The 21,378-nt window shown below is 37.0% G+C and overlaps 1 protein-coding gene across 9 annotated transcripts in view; it reads left to right on the top strand.

Annotated features, from left to right (window-relative positions):
- Window positions 1-21,378, top strand: part of MICU1 (mitochondrial calcium uptake 1) — a 254,403-nt gene that overhangs the window by 98,403 nt on the left and 134,622 nt on the right. For 6 of the 9 annotated variants that reach the window (XM_043596599.1, XM_043596597.1, XM_043596596.1 and 3 more), the window contains one exon: window positions 12,436-12,479. In XM_043596599.1, the coding sequence (XP_043452534.1) occupies window positions 12,436-12,479 (44 nt within the window). Of the gene's footprint in view, window positions 1-12,435; window positions 12,480-13,083; window positions 13,258-21,378 lie in introns of all 9 variants that reach the window. The other 3 variants (XM_043596592.1, XM_043596590.1, XM_043596591.1) reach the window with 1 other exon arrangement.

The following is a 21,378-nucleotide window of genomic DNA, read 5'->3' as shown; positions in this document are numbered from 1 at the left end:
GTCACGAGTCTTATAGGTCTCCCTTTATATGTGAGGGCACGTTTACCCCTTGCTGCTTTCAGAATTTTCTCTTTATCCTTGTATTTTGCCAGTTTCACTATGATATGTCGTGCAGAAGATCGATTCAAGTTACGTCTGAAGGGAGTTCTCTGTGCCTCTTGGATTTCAATGCCTTTTTCCTTCCCCAGTTCAGGGAAGTTCTCAGCTATTATTTCTTCAAGTACCCCTTCAGCACCTTTCCCTCTCTCTTCCTCCTCTGGGATACCAATTATGCGTATATTATTTCTTTTTAGTGTATCACTTAGTTCTCTAATTTTCCCCTCATACTCCTGGATTTTTTTATCTCTCTTTTTCTCAGCTTCCTCTTTTTCCATAACTTTATCTTCTAGTTCACCTATTCTCTCCTCTGCCTCTTCAAGCCGAGCTGTGGTGGTTTCCATTTTGTTATGCATTTCGTTTAAAGCGTTTTTCAGCTCCTCGTGACTGTTCCTTAGTCCCTTGATCTCTGTAGCAAGAGATTCTCTGCTGTCCTGTATACTGTTTTCAAGCCCAGCGATTAATTTTATGACTATTATTCTAAATTCACTTTCTGTTATATTAGCACCGCCTCGCCGCCCTTCCTACCCTCTTCCGTGGGCCTCTCGTCTGCGTTTGGCTCCGGCGAATCCGTTCTGCTAATCCTCTGGCGGTTTTCTGGGTTATTTAGGCAGGTGTAGGTGGAATCTAAGTGATCAGCAGGACGTGCGGTGAGCCCAGCGTCCTCCTAAGCCGCCATCTTGCCTTTTCTCTCAGGAGCTCAGTTTTAAATAAGATTAATCCAAAAAGACTCACACCAAGACACATTTTAAGTGTCAAAAGTTAAAGACAAGGAGAGAATCTTAAAAGCAACAAGAGAAAACTTGTTATGTATAAGGGAACCTCCATAAAACTATAAGCAGACTTTTCAGCAGAAACTTTGCAAGCCATAAGGAAATGGACCATATCCAGAAATTGCTTAAAGCAGAAAACTGCTAAACAAAAATACTCTACCCAGCAAAGCTGTCCTTCAGAATTAATGGAGAAATAAAGTTTTCTGGACAAGCAAAAGCTAAAGGAGTGTATCACCACTACACTGGCTTTATAAGAAATGTTAAAGGGAGTTCTTTAAGCTGCAACAAAAGGGCACTAATCAGTAACAGAAAAAACATATGAAAGTACAGGAAATGAATATATTTTTGAAACATTTTTGTGCTGTTTTCTTCCCAACAAGACAAGTTACTTTAGTAGAAGAACCTTCTCTTCTAGTTTTACTTTTAGTTCCTTGTAGTGCTGCTGAGTGTAGAGAAGGTATTGATCAGCAGCAATGAACTGCCTGTTTCTATATGGCCCATGAGCTGAGAATGGTTTTTACTTTTTTCTTTTTCTTATTTAAAAAGAATGTTTTGAAATAAATAAATAAATAAATAAATAAATAAATAAATAAATAAATAAATAAATAAATAAATAAATGAAAAGAATGTTTTGTGATACTTGAAAATTACATGAAACTGAAATTTTGGTGTCCATGAAAGAGTTTTATTGGAGTATATCCACACTCATTCATTAGGTGTTGTTCATGACAGCTTTCATGCAATAGCAGAATTGAATAGTTGTAACAGAGACTATATGTGGCCCACAAAGCCTAAATATTTACTGTCTGGTCTTTTATGCAAAAAATTTACTGACCCTTTCCAAAATAATAAGAAATCTATTCATTGTTCTCTGACCCTAGTTCCTGACACAGAGCTCCTAAAGTCCTTGTAAATAAGATTCTGGGAGCTATCCAGGATATGTTCTTCTCATACTGATGGCAGAGTTGAAAGAAATGAAACCAACCTCAAAAGTCCATTCCACTCCCCTCCTCTTTTCTTTCCCTCCTTTTATATTCTGTTTCCGAGATGAAACCAATTTAAATATAGGTATTAAACTGGACTTAGAATTTTTTTTAAATATATAGAGAATATAGGAAATAATAGAAAATACTCTTGTAGCCATTACTTGTTTTTTTCAAATTTTACTATTTACCCATATTTGTTTCATACCTTTATTTTAAATTATTTTGAAAACCCTGTGTATCGCTCTGAAATGTCATTTCACTCCCTGTCTTCTTAGGGATAACCACTGTCCTTAATTAGGTATTTATCATTCCTGTTGAAGATTATAACATTCACATATATCCATTTTCCTTCCATAACCCCTAGAGAAGGACAATGATTATATTCATTTCCCCGCACTGACATTGGACTTAGCCATGTGATTTCCTCTGACTAATGATGATATACATTGTGTTCAAACAGAATCTTTAAAAAGAGTCAGTTTGTGGTTTGCTATGTTGTCTTTTACCTCTGCCATCTTCCACAGAGAGGCTGCTGCCCCATCAGCCTGGATCCCAGATTCAATACTCTGTGGAGTAGAGCTGCACCCAATATGTGATAGATAAGTAGCATGAACAATATATAAGCTTTCCCTATTGGAAGCCACTGAGATTTTAAGGTTACTACTACAGTGTAACCTGGTCTACTCTGACTGCTACATTTCCCCTGTTTTTTAATATGTTGAATATATTTTTACATATGCACGTTTATATATTTGTTGATCCACGTAGCTGTTGTTCTCTTATTTTCACTGCTGTATAGTTTATCATTTGTATAAATATGTCAGTATTTAATTTATCCATTTTCATGTAGATGAACATTTAACTTATTTCCAGTTTTGTTAGTCATCTGTTGCTGTGTAACAACCCACCACAAAAAGTGAGTGGCATAAAGCAGTGAGCATTTATCTAGCTTCTGCATCTGCAGGCCATGTGAGGTAGACTCTGCTGATCCCCACTGGTCTGGCTCTGTACGTAGGCTCAGGTTTGGTTCATCTAAGCAAGGGCATCTCTGCTTCATGGTTTTGTCAGCAAATTTGTCAGGCTGCTCTATATGTTTCTCATCCTTTTTAGACCACTGGGCTATCCAGAATATATATATTCCTCTTACAGTACTGGCAGAGGTGCAAGAAAGCAAGCCAACCTCAGAAGTCCATTTGAAGGATCTCTTATGTCATACTGCTAATATCCCATTGGCCAAAGCAGGTCATGTGGCTGAGCCCAAAGTCATTGGATTGTCCCTGGAGGTCAAGAGAAAGAAAGTGAATATTTGAGAACTGTAGTATGCCAGTGTTTTTACTATTACAAACTGTACCACAATGAACCTTCTTCCATTTGTGCCCTTGTGCATATTTGCAAGAAGTTATTTTCAACATATACCTGGAAGTAGACTTGCTGGCCTCTGGGATACATTCCTCTTCAAATTTTCTAAACATTGCCACGCTGGTTTCCAGACTAGATGTAATAATTTACATATTCTCCAAGAATGTATGGGTTTTCTCTTCTGCATTCCTGTTAACACTTGGTATTGATAGACTTAATTTTTTAGCAAACTGATTAGAATGAATTATTAAATCCTTGTGGTTTTATTTTGCATTTCACTAGCAACTAGTGAGGCTTATCATCTCCAAATATTTATTGGCTACTCATATTGCCATTCTATGAATTATTTATCTTCTTTACTCACTTTTCTATTTGATTTTTTTATTAGAAGTCCTTTATATATTCTCTGTTGAAAGCTGTCATATATATCTTGCAGATATCTTCTAGTCTATGGCTTGTCTTTTTATTTTGTTTCTGATAATTTTTAGTATACAGAAGTTGCTGGCATTTTCAAATGTAGTTGTGTTTTCCTTGATGGTTTGTACTGTTTCTTTTTAACTACTTTATTGAGATGTAATTAACATAGGATAAGTAGCATATATTTAAAGTATTTGATGAGTGTTGATATACTAGTCCCATGTAGGTACTAGTGAAACCATCATCAGCATAATCAGTATAATGAACATATTCATCACTCCCAAAAGTTTCTTCATACACATTCGTAATTCTTCCTTCCTGTTTTTTCCTACCTCCTAGGTCCCAGGCCACTACTGATATGCTTAGTATCTTCTGGGTTTTTTTTTTTTTTTTTTTAACGTTTTATTTATTTTTGAGACAGAGAGAGACAGAGCATGAACAGGGGAGGGTCAGAGAGAGGGAGACACAGAATCTGAAACAGGCTCCAGGCTCTGAGCTGTCAGCACAGAGCCTGACACGGGGCTCGAACTCACGGACTGCAAGATCATGACCTGAGCCGAAGTCGGCCGCTTAACCGACTGAGCCACCCATGCGCCCCAGTATCTTCTGTTTTGTATTGATTATCTGTCTAAACTCTGTCAGTTATTGAGAGAAGGGTGTTGATCAACTTTAATTGTGGGTTTGTCTATCATCCTTTCGGTTTTATCAGTATTTGCTTCAAATATTTTGAAACTCTTATTAGGTGCATACATGTTTAAAATGTATTATTCTGTCTTCTTCATGAATTGACCCAATTATCATTATGTAACTGACCTTTATGCTAATATTTTTTTTGCTGCAAAGTCTACATAGTATCCTATTTATGTAGACCTCCTTATTTTGATTCATTTTTCATGATATATCTTTTTCTATCCTCTTACTTTTAATCTACCTAAATATATCAGTATCTTTAAAATGAATGTCTTGTAGACAACATACAGTTGGGTCTTATTTTTTATCCAGTGTGATAGTTTCTACCTTTTCATTGTGTGTTCAGATGATTTGTATTTAATGTAATTTTTCATATGTTTGGATTTAAGTCTACCATTTTTTTATTTGTTTTCTCTTTTTTTCCATCTTTTTAAATGTTCTTTACCCCTTCCTTGCTTCCTTTTTGGATTACTTGAAGACTTTAAAAAATTTTTGATTTTGGGTTTTTGACTGTATTTCTTTGTATATCTTAAATGTAGTGGTTGCTGTAGAGATTATAATATGCATAATTAACTTTTCACAGTTAACTGAGAATTTATATTTTACTGCTTCAAATGGAATATAGATATCTTACCACTATATAGGTCCTTCCCTAATTTATGATATAGCATCATATGTATTACAGCTACATACATTGAAAACTCCACCAGACGTTGTTTTCATTTCAACTGTCATACATAAAGAACTTAAGAGGAAAAAATGGTCTGTTATATGTATCTAAATATTAACCATTCCTATTGCTCTTTATTTCTTAAATTTCCAATTTCCCTCTGATATCATTTCCTCCCCCCTTGAAAGATAGAATGTGTTGTAGAGCAGGTCTGCTGGTGGTGAATTCTGTTTACCTTCATCTGAGAACATTTTTATTTTGTCCTCATTTTTAAAGAATATTTTCACTAGATAAAGAATTCTGGGTTGAAATTCTTTTAGCACTTTATGTTTTTTTAATGTTTATTGTTTGAGAGAGAGAAGGAGAGAATGAGCAGGGGAGGGGCAGAGACAGAGAAGGAGACACAAAATCTGAAGCAGGCTCCAGGCTCTGAGCTGTCAGTACAGAGCCCCATGTGGGGCTCAAACTCACAAACTGTGAGATCATGACCTGAGCTGAAGTCAGAATGAGCCACCCAGGCACCCGTCTTTTAGCACTTTAAACTGGCTGCCTTGGAGAATTTTTTCTTTGACTTTGGTTTTCAGAAGTTTGATTTTTTTTTTTTTTAATGTACCTTGTTTTGGGTTTACTAGGCATCTTGAATCTGTAATGAAATAACTGAAGACAAACCCATAAAATGAGAAGAGATGGTATCCAAGGAGGATATTCTAAAAAGTACATATATTTAGGGTACAGGCAGAATAGCCACCAGAAGAGTTTAAGGAGTTACCAAGAATAAATGAAGATTATTGGAAGAAAGTAGAAATGTAGATGTGTCATCTTAGGCAAATTATTTAACATCTCTAAATCTTAATATTCTTATTTGTAAAATTGAGATCATAGCAACTAATTTGTAGGGGTAAGAAAATTAAAATTTACATATATGTGTGTATGTATATACATGGAAAGCATGTAGTATAGGACCTATAAAAATGCTTAGTAGGTTATAACTTATTACAATGATTATTAAGACAGAAGATAAAATCAAGTGACTACAGTACAATAAATAGGTCACATATCTAATGAACTAGAACTATACTTTTCTGCCCTATGTTAGTTTGTGTTACTGAAAAATATAATCATTTTAATAAATTTTTGGGGTAATTGCAAATATTGAAAAACAAATCTTTAAATTTGGGGGAGATAGCTGAGACTTCTTAACTATAATTATTCAGAGTTTTCGTTTACCAAGCTCTAATTTATTGAGCTTGAAATGATCTATTTGATTTAGTTTCACTTTTGTCTTTTGACAGAAGGAGTTGCTGTCTTCTTTAAAACAGGTCTTTTAACTGTTCACTCTGAGGCTTAAACTGAGAGTATTATTTTTGTTGTTGTTTATTAATTTTTGAGAGAGAGAGAGAGACAGAGTGTGAATAGGGGAGGGGCAGAGAGAGAGGGAGACAGAGGATCCTCAGCAGGCTCTGCATTGTCAGCGCAGAGCCCGATGCCAGGCTCGAACTCACAAACCACGAAATCATGACCTGAGCTGATGCTTAACGACTGAGCCACCCAGGTGCCCCTAAACTGAGAGTATTCTTATAGTATTTCTTGCACGTTTGTATTATATTTGGTGTAGACTCAAGAAGAGAAGCAACTGCCACAGTTAAAAGGTTTTTGGACAAAATCAGAAAGCCATCATTTAATCTTTCTGGGCTTCAGCTTTCTCATTAACAACAAGGTTAAGTGTGTTTACATCACACTATGAACATTAAATGGCTTTGAAATTTCTTTGAATAAAAGTCTAAGAATCATAGGAAGCCCCTTAGGGAGAATAGCATAGTGTCCAGTGTTTTTAAGCTGGGACTCAAAGAATGAAGGTGGAGAAATGTAAGGGAACCATTTTATATGGAAGTCACTTGAGTATCATTTTCCTACTACGCATGCTGTGTTTCTGCCTTCATTCTCCATACTCTTCCTCCCCCTCCCCCTGCCCCCCCACCGGTAAATGGACCTAACAGAATCTCTAGAGTAGTAGGAAGAATAGCTTGAATTTTCATCCATCCGCATTTCCCATACTCTACCCCAGCCATTTAAGAACTGATCTGATCTGTCCATCTGCTTCATTTGATAGGTAAAGAAATCTAAATATAACAGACAAAATAATCATCTTAATGTTTTTTTCATCTTAAATGTATTAGTCTTTTGGCCTACTTTATGTCTGTATTTGCTTATAAATGACAGGAATTCTCAGTATGTGCCAGGCTGTCCTTACACACACCTCCTTTTTTTGCAAATGCACATGGGAAAACATTTTCCAAACTATAACAGAGCATTCAGTGAAAACACAAATCTGTTCCATTTTCTCCACCCTCCCAGTCCATGTCACATATGCAATCACTTTTTAAATTTTAAGTTAACTTTTTAGTTCTTTTAGTACACTAAATATGTAATACTATATTACTATACTATTACTATAATACTTTGAATTACTATATTACTATAGTAATTACTATAATAATTTACTATACTATTACTATAATAATTTGAAATGTGGCTAGTTTGAATCGAGATATGTTAAAATTATAAAATATGCATGAGATTTTAAAAACAGTATAAAAAAGAAAAATACTTCATAATTTTTATATTGATTACATGTTGAAATGATGCTATCAAATATATTTTGTTTAACAAAGTAAATTATTAAAATTAATTTGACCTGTTTCTTTTTATTATTTTAAAGGTGACTGTTAGATTAAGTTATGCATGTGGCTCACATTTGTTGCTCACATTATATTTCTGTTGGACAGTGCTGCTCTAATTATTAGTAAGCATATGTTTCCCTTAGTTGATGTAGCAAGTTTACTCATGAGTTACCTGATTCTAATCTCATTCTTATTCTTTTATAAAGGACCAAGAAGGTTTTTTCTGGAAAGTCTTAGGATTTTCCTATTCTCGGTATTCTGAACTTTCAAAAGCATACACTGAATTGTAGGTAGTTTTTGTTCATTTTGCTTAAACACTTGGTAAGCCCTAGTTTGTGTCACTCTTCAGCTCTGAGAAATTTTCTGCTAATGCTTTTTGAATTATTTCCTATTTCTTTTTTTTTCTTTTTTTTAATTCCTCCCTATTTCTGGCAGCACTCTCAACAATAGCCAAATTATGGAAAGAGCCTAAATGTCCATCAACTAATGAATGGATAAAGAAATTGTGGTTTATATACACAATGGAATACTACATGGCAATGAGAAAGAATTAAATATGGCCTTTTGTAGCAACGTGGATGGAACTGGAGAGTGTGATGCTAAGTGAAATAAGCCATACAGAGAAAGACAATACCATATGTTTTCACTCTTATGTGGATCCTGAGAAACTTAACAGAAACCCATGAGGGAGGGGAAGAAAAAAAAAAAGAGGTTAGAGAGGGAGAAAGCCAAAGCATAAGAAACTCTTTTTTTTTTTTTTTAATTTTTTTTTTAAATGTTTATTTTTTTTTGAGACAGAGAGAGACACAGCATGAGCAGGGAAGGGGCAGAGAGAGAGGGAGACACAGAATGTGAAGCAGGCCTCAGGCTCTGAGCTGTCAGCACAGAGCCCGATGCGGGGCTCGAACTCACGAGCTGTGAGATCATGACCTGAGCCGAAGTTGGACGCTTAACCGACTGAGCCACCCAGGCACCCCAAGAGACTCTTAAAAACTGAGAACAAACTGAGGGTTGATGGGGGGTGGGTGATGGGTATTGAGGAGGGCACCTTTTGGGATGAGCATTGGGTGTTGTATAGAAACCAGTTTGACAATAAATTTCATATATTGAAAAAACAGAAAAGAATTCCTCCCCATTTCTGAATGAGAAAAGGTCTTGTATGATTTTAGACTTCTAGTATTGAGTCTCTGTTTTTCTTTTTGGCAGTGGTCCTGGGAGGAAACCTTATCCTGATCTTTTGACAGTTTATTAAAATATAGGAGGAGATTGGGGCGCGTGGGTGGCGCAGTCGGTTAAGCGACCGACTTCAGCCAGGTCATGATCTCGCGGTCCGTGAGTTCGAGCCCCGCATCGGGCTCTGGGCTGATGGCTCAGAGCCTGGAGCCTGTTTCCGATTCTGTGTCTCCCTCTCTCTCTGCCCCTCCCCCGTTCATGCTCTCTCTCTCTCTCTCTCTCTGTCCCAAAAATAAAAATAAAAGTTGAAAAAAAAATTTTAAATATAGGAGGAGATAGGCAAACATAGTGTTAACTGTCTACAACTCTTTCTTGTTCTCTGTTCTTTTATCATAGAAGTGCATTCTACTTTTTAAAAAAAAAAATTTTTATGTTTTTATTATTTTTGAGAGAGAGAGAGTGTGAGTGGGGGAGGGATAGAGAGAGAGGGAGACAGAATCTGAAGTAGGCTCCAGTCTCTGAGCTGTCAGCGCAGAGCCTGACGTGGGGCCTGAACTCACAGACTGTGAGATCATGACCCGAGCCTAAGGGACGCCCAACCAACTGAGCCACCCAGGCACCCCAAGTGTATTCTACTTTTATGACTGTGTTATCTTCTTGAGTATCTGTAAAGTTTCAAATTAGATTTTCTTTTTTAAAAAAAAATTTCCTTCTGTTTCCTGACTTACCTCTTTGTTTTGCAGTCAGTGGTTTATTTTTTTTTTTCAGGACAAGCTTCTAGAAGTAAAGTGCATTTAACGTTTATTTATTTTTGGGACAGAGAGAGACAAACCATGAACGGGGGAGGGGCAGAGAGAGAGGGAGACACAGAATCGGAAACAGGCTCCAGGCTCTGAGCCATCAGCCCAGAGCCCGACGCGGGGCTCGAACTCACGGACCGCGAGATCGTAACCTGGCTGAAGTCAGACGCTCAACCGACTGCGCCACCCAGGCGCCCCAAAGTGCATTTAAGATAAAGAAAATGTGGAACCAAAAGCATAGAAGCAGAAATGCAAAAAGCTTCCTCTGGGAGCAGTGACAATCTGATCATTGTAATACTGTGGATGTAATGAGATAAGGACATGAACTAGTATGAATATAGTGAGAACTGAAAGAAAAGAGCTGAGTAATTATGCATGAAAAACAAGTGTACTTATTAACTGATTTCTCCAGTGTAAACACCCGACAGCACCCCCTTATTGAACTAGTTATATGCTCCCTTGTAATGTTAATTATTATATGCATATGCCTTCCTGACTAAATTGTGACTCTTCAAGGCAGGGATTATATCCTACTCATTAATTTCTTTTTAAGTTTATTTATTGTGAAAGAAAAAAAAAGCACAAGTGGGGGAGTGGCAGAGAGAGAGGGAGTGAGAAAGAATCCTAAGCAGGCTCTGCACTCTCAGCATAGAACCTGATGTGGGGCTTGAACTCACGAAATGTGAGATCATGACCTGAGCTGACATCAAGAGTCAGATGCTTAACCAACTGAGCCACTCAGCCCCCCCCCCCGATTAATTTTTTTATAGGTGTTTATTGATCAAGCACTATGCCAAGCACTGGGATAAAGCAGTGGGCAAAGACAAATAATCCCTGGCCTTCAGGATACTTAATTACTTATATCTTTTACAGTGCTTAGAATCTGATGTTCAGCTTTTCCAAAGAAAATATTTGTTACTGGGGCGCCTGGGTGGCGCAGTCGGTTGAGCGTCCGACTTCAGCCAGGTCACGATCTCGCGGTCCGTGAGTTCGAGCCCCGCGTCAGGCTCTGGGCTGATGCCTCGGAGCCTGGAGCCTGTTTCCGATTCTGTGTCTCCCTCTCTCTCTGCCCCTCCCCTGTTCATGCTCTGTCTCTCTCTGTCCCAAAAATAAAAAATTAAAAAAAAAAAAAGAAAGAAAATATTTGTTACTTAACCCAACTTTATTTTTTTTAATTTTTTTTTTTTACATTTATTTTTGAGTGAGAGCGGGGGAGGGGCAGAGAGAGAGGGAGACACAGGATCGGAAGCAGGCTCCAGGCTCTGAGCTGTCAGCACAGAGCCCGATGCGGGGCTTGAAGCCACAGACCGTGAAATCATGACCTGAGCCAAAGTCGGATGCTCAACCGACTGAGCCACCCAGGCGCCCCACTTAACCCAACTTTAAAAGGTAATATTAGAGGGGTACCTGGGTGGTTCAGTCAGTTGGGCGTCTGACTTCAGCTCAGGTCATGATCTCACGGTCCGTGAGTTCGAGCCCCGCATCAGGCTCTGTGCTGACAGCTCGGAGCCTGGGCCTGCTTTAGATTCTGTGTCTCCCTCTCTCTGCCCCTTCCCTGCTTGTGCTCTGTCTCGCTCTGTCTCTCAAAAGTGAATGAGTGTTGAAAAAAAAAAATGAATGAATGAATGAATGAATGAATAAAAGGTAATATTAGGGGGATGCCTGGGTGGCTCAGTTGATTAAGTGTCCAACTCTTGATTTTGGTTCAGGTCATGATTTCACGGTTTGTGAGATCTAGCCCCACCTTGGGCTCTGCACTGACAGCACGGAGCCTGCTCGGGATTCTCTCTTCCCTCTCTGTCCCTCCACTGCACCGTCTTTCTCTCTCAAATTAAATGAATAGGATGGCTCAGGGGGATGCCTGGGGGATGCCTGGGTGACTCAGTCAGTTGGGCTTCCAGCTTTGGCTCAGGTCACAATCTTGTGGTTCGTGGGTTTGAGCCCCACATCAGGTTCTGAGCTGACAGTGTGGAGCCTGCTTGGGATTCTGCCTCTTCTCCTCTCTCTCTGCCCCTCCCATACTCTCTCTCAAAATAAATAAACTTAAAAAAAAAATAAAACTTTAAAAATAACTAAATAAATAGATAGATAAGAGGTAATGTTAGGGGCACCTGGGTGGGTCAGTCGGTTAAGCATCCACCTCTTGATTCCACCTCAAGTCATGATCTCACAGTTTGTGCGATTGAGCCCCAAGTTGGGCTCTGCACTGACAGTGCAGAGCCTGCTTGGAATTCTGTTTCTCCCCCCTCTCTCTCTCTACCCCTCCCTCGCTCTCTCTCCCTCTCAAAATAAATAAATAAACAAACTTTTTTTTTAAGGTAATATTAAGATGGTCTATTTGTATCTCGTTAGGCATGTTGCAAAATTTAGTTTGTTATACTATTCTCTCTTTAACTTGATACAAAAAAATGTATGCATTCAGATTAAATTGATATCCTTCACCTGATTTAAAGGTAATATAGTACATTGATGTAATGAAAACAGCCCACCCTTGAAAGAGTCTAGGGTTCTAGTTTGGCTCTACTGATGAACAGGTTTGCACATGAACTTTTATACTCTATCTTCTCAGAGTCTTACTTTCTCATGTGTAAAATAAAGGTTGGATCTTTTAGCACTTAAACTTTGAGTCTGAAAGTGGAAAAATTTCTTTATTCACATAGCCTTTGAATAATGTGGCTAAGCCATCTAGTATATATAATTGAATGACTAGAAATGACAGACAGCTGTCATTTCATATGTTTTACTTGAGTTATAATCATTGATTAAATATTGTTTTTTCCTCTTTTACAGACTTGGGTCTGGATCAATATATAATAAAACGCTTTGATGGGAAGGTGAGCAAGCTATGACACTTAACATATATATCCTGTTGTTTACTGAGAATATTTTTAAGTTCCTCTAGAATTGTTTGTGAGAAATTTCTGAATGCTTGTTTATCTTACCAAAAGAGCATGTTTCTTAGGTTGGAAGGCCTGTAAGTGCCTTCATATACTTCTACAGAAAAAAATCAAGCAGAAGGTTTTTCTACATTTTTCCGTGTAAGGTAGCACTCATAGGGAGCCTGCTGTATATAATAAAGGCTAATTCAGTGTAGGTGGAGATTTGCATTTTAATTCAATTGCCGTCATGAAGTTTAACAAGCCCCCCAATACTACATTTGCATTTCTTGTAAAAACACTTATTTGATTTGACCTTCTTCAAACTATGATACTCTATAGCAATAATCCTAACTAGAAAATTATACAAGTCTTTACTCATGCTTTTATAATGATTATGAAGACCACCCCAAATTTACATATACATTTTCATTATACTTACTTTCAATTCTTTATTTTATGCGCAAATAAACCGCATAATAAATTATTCTTAAATATAGAAAACAAAACTTTCAATTTCATTATCTCAAAGCAGTCAGTTAAACATGTTTTTCCCTTTCAGGCTGACTTCTACAAAAAGAAAAAGAAAATATTACACAGGGTCAGAAAGAAAAGTAAAAAGTCAATTTTAAAGAGGAGGAAGAAAGCACATCAGAAAGAAGAGAGAGCCCGGGATGGCTTTACAAAGCTTAAAGAGAAGGAAATCAGAAGGATAATCATGCAGTGGCTGGAAAAGGCAGGATTACAAGAGGGTCTAAATGGGTGGAGGTCAGGGTTAGTAGAAACTGATCTTGCAGGTTGTGTCAATCCTGCATTATTACATAAATCTCTATATACTTGTAAGGTGAAGATACAAATGCTAAGGTCTTTTGCACAAGTGGAGAGAATGAATGGTCACCTTCAGGGCTGAGATATTAGTCAAGACTTCCAGCCTAACAATTACCTGTCGCATTCAGGTAGCCCCATGCCTCCCTCTGTAGGTGTCTTCTTTTTAAAGTCACATATCCTAAAAGAAAGAATGATCAAAAAGAGCATTGAACTAAAATGTTAGGAGACAGGTTCAGAGCCCTGGCTCTGCTTTAGGACAGCTACATCTTCCCTCTGATCCTTGGTGTCTCCACTTCATATATAATCAAGTACTGTATCCATTACCACAGGCACTGATGTCAGGGTCTGATTTCAGAGTCTGTGGCAAGTCAGGTCCCTGTCTTATCTGTCTTTGTGTCACTCAGAGTCCAGCAGATGTCTGGCATACAGGATGTGACCAATAAATATTGGATGACTTGGAAAAGTCAGCTAGTCAAATCACATATTCGTTGGAGATATGACTCATTAAGTCAGTAATATTTTATAACAAAAGCAGTTTAACAAATCACAGTTTTTGGTCACTGAAGGCATCCAGAGTAGCACGAGAATTCTGTCCTCTATTGTGTGTGTGTGTGTGTGTGTGTGTGTGTGTGTGTGTGTGTAAACCTGAAAACAGATAAAGAAGTTGAATATGTGCAAGTTGAATAGCAAGTTTACATATTATAGGGGAGTTTTCATTCCTAGAGATCTCCCAAATATAAAATCCCTAGTGGTCATTCATATTTCACACACACTCTTTAGTTTTTTTCATTTCAGCCCGTAACTGTCTACTTGATGCTAGAAATCTGTAGCTTTGGGCATGACCAATAAGCTCCCCCTTTGTTTCAACCATATTATTATTTTTTTTTATTTAAAAAAAATTTTTTTTAACATTTATTTATTTTTGAGAGAGAGAGAGACAGAGCATGAATGGGGGGAGGGTCAGAGAGAGAGGGAGACACAGAGTCCGAAGCAGGCTCCAGGCTCCGAGCTGTCAGCACAGAGCCCGACGTGGGGCTCGAACTCGTGAACCACAAGATCATGACCTGAGCTGAAGTCGGACACTTAACCGACTGAGCCACCCAGGCGCCCCTCAACCATATTAAATTGATGAGCTCTACATTTCCTATCATTAGTGTCATTTGCATTTTTCTGATTTCCACTTATTTTTACAAAGCAACTAAAGTAAACTGCAGTACAACATTAAAGTATGTGAGTGCCCACCTTGCTCTAGAGACAAAAATGGCAGTACTTCTTGGTTTGGAAGGCAGACTTTGTTGACACATTGTAGTGCAAATGTTTGTGCTCTGAAGTATCACATTCTGAAATGGGAGTAGGAAAGGCAAGATTTAGGGATCTCAGTGTGTAATGTTTGAAAGTATGACTTTATGAAATTCAGGCATGTGAAAGTTGGCTTTATGGTACCAGGGGAACCAGTTCTAAAAGAGAATAGAAGAATGGCATACTCATGTAGGGTGTGTAGAACTGAGCCTGCCAGCTTCTCCCCTAGCCAAGAGCACACAGAATTCCCTTTCATCCATGCTGTGATATGCATATTTAATCCCTTTGCCAGGTACTTCATTTAAATACTGTATTAATTTTCATCAAATATATCCTGAAGGTCTAGTTTTGGAATGAAAGTTATGCTTCTTAAATAGGATTTTTAAACTGAGTTCACCTCTAGTTTATGTCTTTATGAATGGTCTTTTATTTCATATGAAATTTAAGAAAGTAGTTTCTGTGTTTTTAAACCTTGCATAATGAGGGTCTCTCTCTGTCTCTCAAAAATAAATAAACATAAACAAAATTTAAAAAAAGGGGGAGGCGCCTGGGTGGCTCAGTCAGTTAAGCATCCGACTTTGGCTCAGGTCCTGATCTCGATGGTGTGTGAGTTTGAGCCCCGAGTCAGGCTCTGTGCTGACAGCTCAAAGCCTGGAGCGTGGTTTCAGATTCTGTGTCTCCCTCTCTCTTTGCCCTTCCCTGGTGTACGTTCTGTCTCTCAAAAATAAATAAACATAAAAAAATTTTTAACCTTGCGTAATGAGGAATACAACATTCATACAGTGTTTAAGCACTTTAGAAGTTTTCCCAGGGATTTTTGCCATGTGTGAAGTCCTTCACTTGATATTTATGATAAAGATCAATGCTCATTCAACTGTTGATCTTATTCTTTTCCTTTAGATCTTCATGTCTCTTATTCTCTCAGTCAGAATATCTTAACTCTTAAGTAGCAGTTTCCAGAGGATATAAATCCTAAGACAATTTCCTCTTGAAAAAACAGATTTATATAGTAATTACAGTAAATTTAATGCAGATGGCCACAGATTTAGTACAAAGCTAATACCCTAGAGGAATTTCCTTTTAAACTTGCTTTGATTTTTAAATGGGACTCTCTCTCTTTTTTAACTTGGGAGAGAAACTAGTTATGAATACTTAGAGAAGGATTTACTCCCATCTTCTTATCTGTGCCCCCCCCCCCCGCCATTGTTTTAACTTTTAACATACCATTTAATAAAAGTACATCATTTGACAAGTAAGAAACACTGCCTTATTTTATTGTCTTTTAATTGAATTGCGCTTGAGCCTTTTTGTCACTGAAAGCAAAAACAAATCTAGAAACAGTATCATTTTGGGGGGTATATTCTCATTTGTGCTTGAATTTCATACAACCTCCAGATGCAAAGTAAAAAGAAGGCCAAAATGATCATGAGAAATAATTGGATAGTTATTTCTTGCTTTGGTGCCTATCTCCTTTTCTACTCCTGTTTAACTAGTAAATGCCCTTAAGAAATAAAGGAAACATTCCTGTTTCAACTGATAGTGAAACAGAATTTAGTTAAGCAGCTTTTGAATTTGGGGGAGGATCTTTTTCCAGACCTCAGCACTACCTAATGTTAATGCACACTAATCCTTTACTCTTAGTAGCAGTTTCCTTTGTAGAAAAGTCATAGAAATACTTTATTATTGGCACTTGCATGATTTATGCACTTCAAAACTATCTACTAACACAGGCCTTGTATAAAGAAGCTATAGTCAATGTCCCTTCGTTTTAAGAATATGCGTTGTAGATAAGTGATATTTTAAAAGACATTCAAACTAGGTTTTAAGAGTTCAAAAGCCTCACAGTTTGAAAGTTCACATTTTCTCATAAGGGATATTTGAAAATCACTATAGTGTATTCGGACTATTATACAGATGGTAATACAAAATATAGTCTGGCTTTTGTTTTAGTGTGAGATATCATAGATTTAAAAAATGTACCCTCCCCCTGCAATGTACATGCATTCTCCTTGTGACTTGTTAATGCAGTTACTTCATGAATTTTAGATTATTTCTTTAATGAAAACTATATTTTTTCTGGATTTAATTTTTTTAATCACATAATAATTGGTCTATAAAATGAAGCATCATTTCTAAATTGAGACTTTATATTACAAAATCGCCAAATATTTCTTTCATTTAATGATTTAGTTGTTGTTTTTTATTGGTTTGGCTGAAGTGGTGTTACCCTTTATTTTCCTCTTTCTCTTACCCCCTCCTTTTTTCCAGCATATCAAAGATAGAAATTGTTTTGTAGTTTCTGTTCCTGTTGTATGTAATAGACAACTTTCTCGTGAGCAAACACCACCATATATATATTTTTTTTAAGTTACGATAGAAAACTGAATAGTTACTTAAGTAAAATTGTTTCCTAGGCAAAGAATATCTCTAGAGTTTTGACATAATTTTCTTCTCTCTTCTAAAAACTTTATGAAGTTCATACTCGTTTTTTAAGTAACAATGAATTGCCCTTTGAAACTAAATTGTTCATTGTTATCATTCCACCATGCATTTCTTTTTCAGAATATAGATTTTTTATTCTTCCTTCCCTATCAAGTTCCCTTTTCCCCCAACTACTCCCTGAACATTTCAGGAAGCATGCCTCTGGACTGCATTTTTCATTATTTGTAATTATAGTCCCCTTAGAATCTCTTCAGTTTGGAATAAAGAGTTAATATGTGTTTTATTTCTATCTCTTTTATGATACCTACAAGAATATTTGTACACATGGAAAAGAAAAGTATTTTACATCAAATTAAAATGACATTGTCCAAAAAAAAAAAAATTGACATTGTCCCCATTCAAGTGAAAGAGATAAAAGTATGGTCAAAGCCTAGAAAGGAAAGGACTGATTACAGTGTTAATAACAGAAAAAAATTATCAGAAGAAAAAAAAGATGGGAGCCATAATTAAAAATCAAAGCTTTAGGGGTGCCTGGGTGACTCAGTTGCTAAGCATCTGGCTCTTGATTTTGGGTTAGGTCATGGTATCGTCATTCATGAGTTCAAGCCCTGCGTTGGGTTCTGCACTGTGACCTCAAAGAATCCTACTTAGGACTCTCTCTCCCTCTCTTTCTGCCCCTCCCCTGCTCATGCATGTGAGCAATGTATATGCTCTCTCTCAAAAATAAATAAATAAACTTTAAAAAAAAGCAAAGCTTTAATATAACCAGTGCTTTTAATTGCTTACTAGGTAAAAGTCCTTTAAAATATATTGATAAATGAACTTTAAAATACCATTCCCTTTAGGGGAAAATCTTGGTTTCCTAAGTGGAATGTGGACACGTATTCTCCTGTAGCATAATACTCCTAGTGCTTTATTTGAGTTGTTTATTTACTTCATATCATAGATAAGAGATTCGTCTGGAGTACAGCAAGGATAGTATAACTTCTTGACATGCATAGTAAGTTATGTAAGGAGTTTCCTGTCTTCTAAGAGTGAAATGTTTTGCAGATCAAGGAAATGTAAACTAGGAGAGGGGAGGGACTGAAATTCCCATGGGACAAGAGTTTGATGAATCTTCTCACATTCATTTGAACTGCTTTAATTCTGCTCAAATTTATATAGCAGGTTATGATGTTATGAATTCTGCATTGTGAATTAAGCACATCTCTCTCTCTCTCTTGGCTTCCAAAGACTTGAAACTAGTCAAGTTTCTTGGTGATTTCTTGGTGAATTGATATATTTGTTCAGGTTTTTTTTATTAATAAATACAAATATATAGAAAGAATTTTATTGGTTTTGCTTCATGTTTTTTTTAATCTATGTTATTATTTGTCCTACCAATCCCATCTTTAGAGTGTGTCACCTGTGTTCTCTTTTAATAGGGAAATTCTTTAAAAAAAGCATAGCAGGTTCTGAGAGTGCACAGGTTTCCCCCACTCTCTAGAAGTAGAACATTCCTATGAAAGCTGTCATTAAGCTGACTTGGCATAAAGAAACTATTACCATTTCATAGGAGCAAAAATCCTCTCTGAATTTTTTTCAGTCGGGGAAAGCAGTTTACTAGTGCAGTTTTTTCGTAAAAGAGAAGTAGTATGAAGCAAACTTTCAGATTGCAGAGAACCTGTATTTCAATTCCTGGGAGACTGAAGCTCCTCACAAATATTTCAAAGCCACAATACTTATTTTAGGGGTGAAGACTGAGTCCCTTTTAAAAACCACATTAACATATTCGCTCATTAGTTGTCACCGGTTTATTTTTGCAATTTAAAGTGAACTCACTAGGGGCACCTGCCTGGGTCAGTCAGAAGAGTGGTGCGACTCTTGATCTCAGGCTCGTGAGTTCAAGCCCCCACTGAGTGCAGAGATAACTTAAAAATAAAATCTTAAAAGAATAATAATAAAGTAAACTCTCTAAATGAAAAATACTTGACTCTATTTGTCTCCCACAGGAATTATCAATAATAGCTATATGAAAAAGAAGAATAGTTGAGACTTTTTGAGTGTTTATTATGTGCTACATGCTTTTTTTAAGTGCTTACATATAAATCCACACAGCCACTCATTTAAATAACTTACTACTTTTATTATCATTTTACAAATAAGGAGCTACATAAAAAGCTACATAAAAATTTAACTTCTAAAAAAAATTTTTTTTTAAGGTGCGCCTGGGTGGCTCAGTTGGTTGGGCGTCCGACTTCGGCTCAGGTCATGATCTCGTGGTCCGTGGGTTCGAGCCCCGCGTCGAGCTCTGTGCTGACAGCTCAGAGCCTGAGGCCTGTTTCCGATTCTGTGTCTCCCTCTTTCTCTGACCCTCCCCTGTTCATGCTCTGTCTCTCTCTGTCTCAAAAATAAATAAACGTTAAAAAAAAATTTTTTTTAAGTCATTATTCATTCTTAGAGAGAGAGAGAGAGAGAGAGTGCAAGAGGTGGAGGAACAGAGAGAGGGGGAGACACAGAATCCGAAACAGGCTCCAGGCTCCCAGCTGTCAGCCCAGAGCCCAATGTGGGGCTCCAACTCAGCAACCACAAGATCATGACCTGATCTGAAGTCGGGTGCTTAACCGACTGAGCCACCCATGTGCCCCCAAAATTTAACTTTTTCTAAGTTTATGTATTTATTTGGAGAGAGAGTGTGAGTGGGGGAGGGGCAGAGATGGAGAGCAAGCCTGCTCTTTGCTGTCAGTGCAAAATCCCATGCGGTGCTCAATCTCACAAACTGAGATTATGACCTGAGCTGAAATCAAGAGTTGATCGCTTAACCGGCTGACCGGCTGAGCCACCAGGGTGCCCCTTCGCTTTTGTTTTTCTTTTTTTCTTTTTTTTTTTTTTTTAACCTAAGATCATATAGCTAGCTAATAAGTGATAGAGAGGCAGGATTCCATATTTGTAGCCTGGCTTCAGAGTTCACTGTCTTAAGCTCTGTGGTATACCACCTTTCGTATATCTAAGCAGTTTGTCTATATGACCTACTTGTAAATAGAAATTTCTCTTGTTAAGTAGTTATTTTATTTTATTACCTTAATGACATTTGTGCAAAAACAAAACAAAGCAACTTAATATTTTACTTTCTTTTTGAAGTTAATTTTTCCTGCTTTGCTAAAGTACGGCTAGAAACTACTTTTAACCTGGGAAACCACATAGTGTTTTTAAAGAAAGAAAAATAAGTATACAAATTTTAATCCTTAAATTTAGAAAACAGAATTTCAACCTCATTTTTATTTGCTCCATTATTTTCTCTTACACCACGAACACCAACTGGCATTGTGAAAAATGCTATGTTTTTTCTTTTTATTTGAAACAATCTCTTAAAGTGAGCACTGTTATATATATTTGAAAAATTGGATCTTGGCTCATGGTCATAGAGAAAATAATGTTTTTATTACAAACTAAACTTGTTCTCAATATTGATTGGTTGTATGTTAAATGTAGCATCATTTGAATAAGGCCACTCATAGTCTTTAAACAAGCAAAAGTTTAGAGTGTAATTACATCACCAAAGTTCTGATTCAGCATTTCAAGAAATCCTTTGACATCTTGTAGTTTTCTGTTTTATTTTTAGTCTGTTTGTTCATCTTCCTTCTTTTGCATCCAGAGTTCTCTAAATTACCTTTAAATCATTTTCTCACTTTTCTCTCTTCTCATAAATTAGCAACTTTAGTTCTTTTGTGACACACCACAGCCCTGAGAAAATCTGACTTTGGCATCTGAAATATTTTCCAAGGGATTTCCATTTTGAGCATTTAAGTATTTGACAGCTATATGTAAATAATTAGTAGATGTTGTAGGTATGCTGAAAAACATATTATGGATTGCTGTACCTCTTAGTGTGTAATAGCCCAAGATGAAGAAAACAGTGTGACTTTGGATATGACAGTCTTATTTTCATGTATGGACTCTGCCACATACTTGATAGAAAACCTTGGGCAAAAGACCATTTAACCGTTCTGAGTATCAGTTACTTTCTCAGTAAAATCAGGGCAATATGGTAAAGTGTCTGGCTCTATAAGTTACAGCTACTTCCATGACTTTGAGCCCTTTATTCAATTTATAAAAGGAGTTAGCTGCTGTCATATATATTATCTCCTTTCTTAGTTTGTATGAAAATGCTACAGAGTAGCATGTCCTCTCCATAATTGCTCTCTCCATGCTTCTTTTCTTGCCAGTTAAATCAGCTATAAAAATCTCCTTGTGCCCTCTTAAAGAGCAATTGGCTGGGATTAAATAGCTAGTCCATGAACTGAAGAGA

This window comes from Prionailurus bengalensis, chromosome D2 (genome assembly GCF_016509475.1).
Source record: "Prionailurus bengalensis isolate Pbe53 chromosome D2, Fcat_Pben_1.1_paternal_pri, whole genome shotgun sequence".
NCBI lineage: Eukaryota > Metazoa > Chordata > Mammalia > Carnivora > Felidae > Prionailurus > Prionailurus bengalensis.
This window is presented reverse-complemented; position numbering and strand designations above follow the sequence as displayed.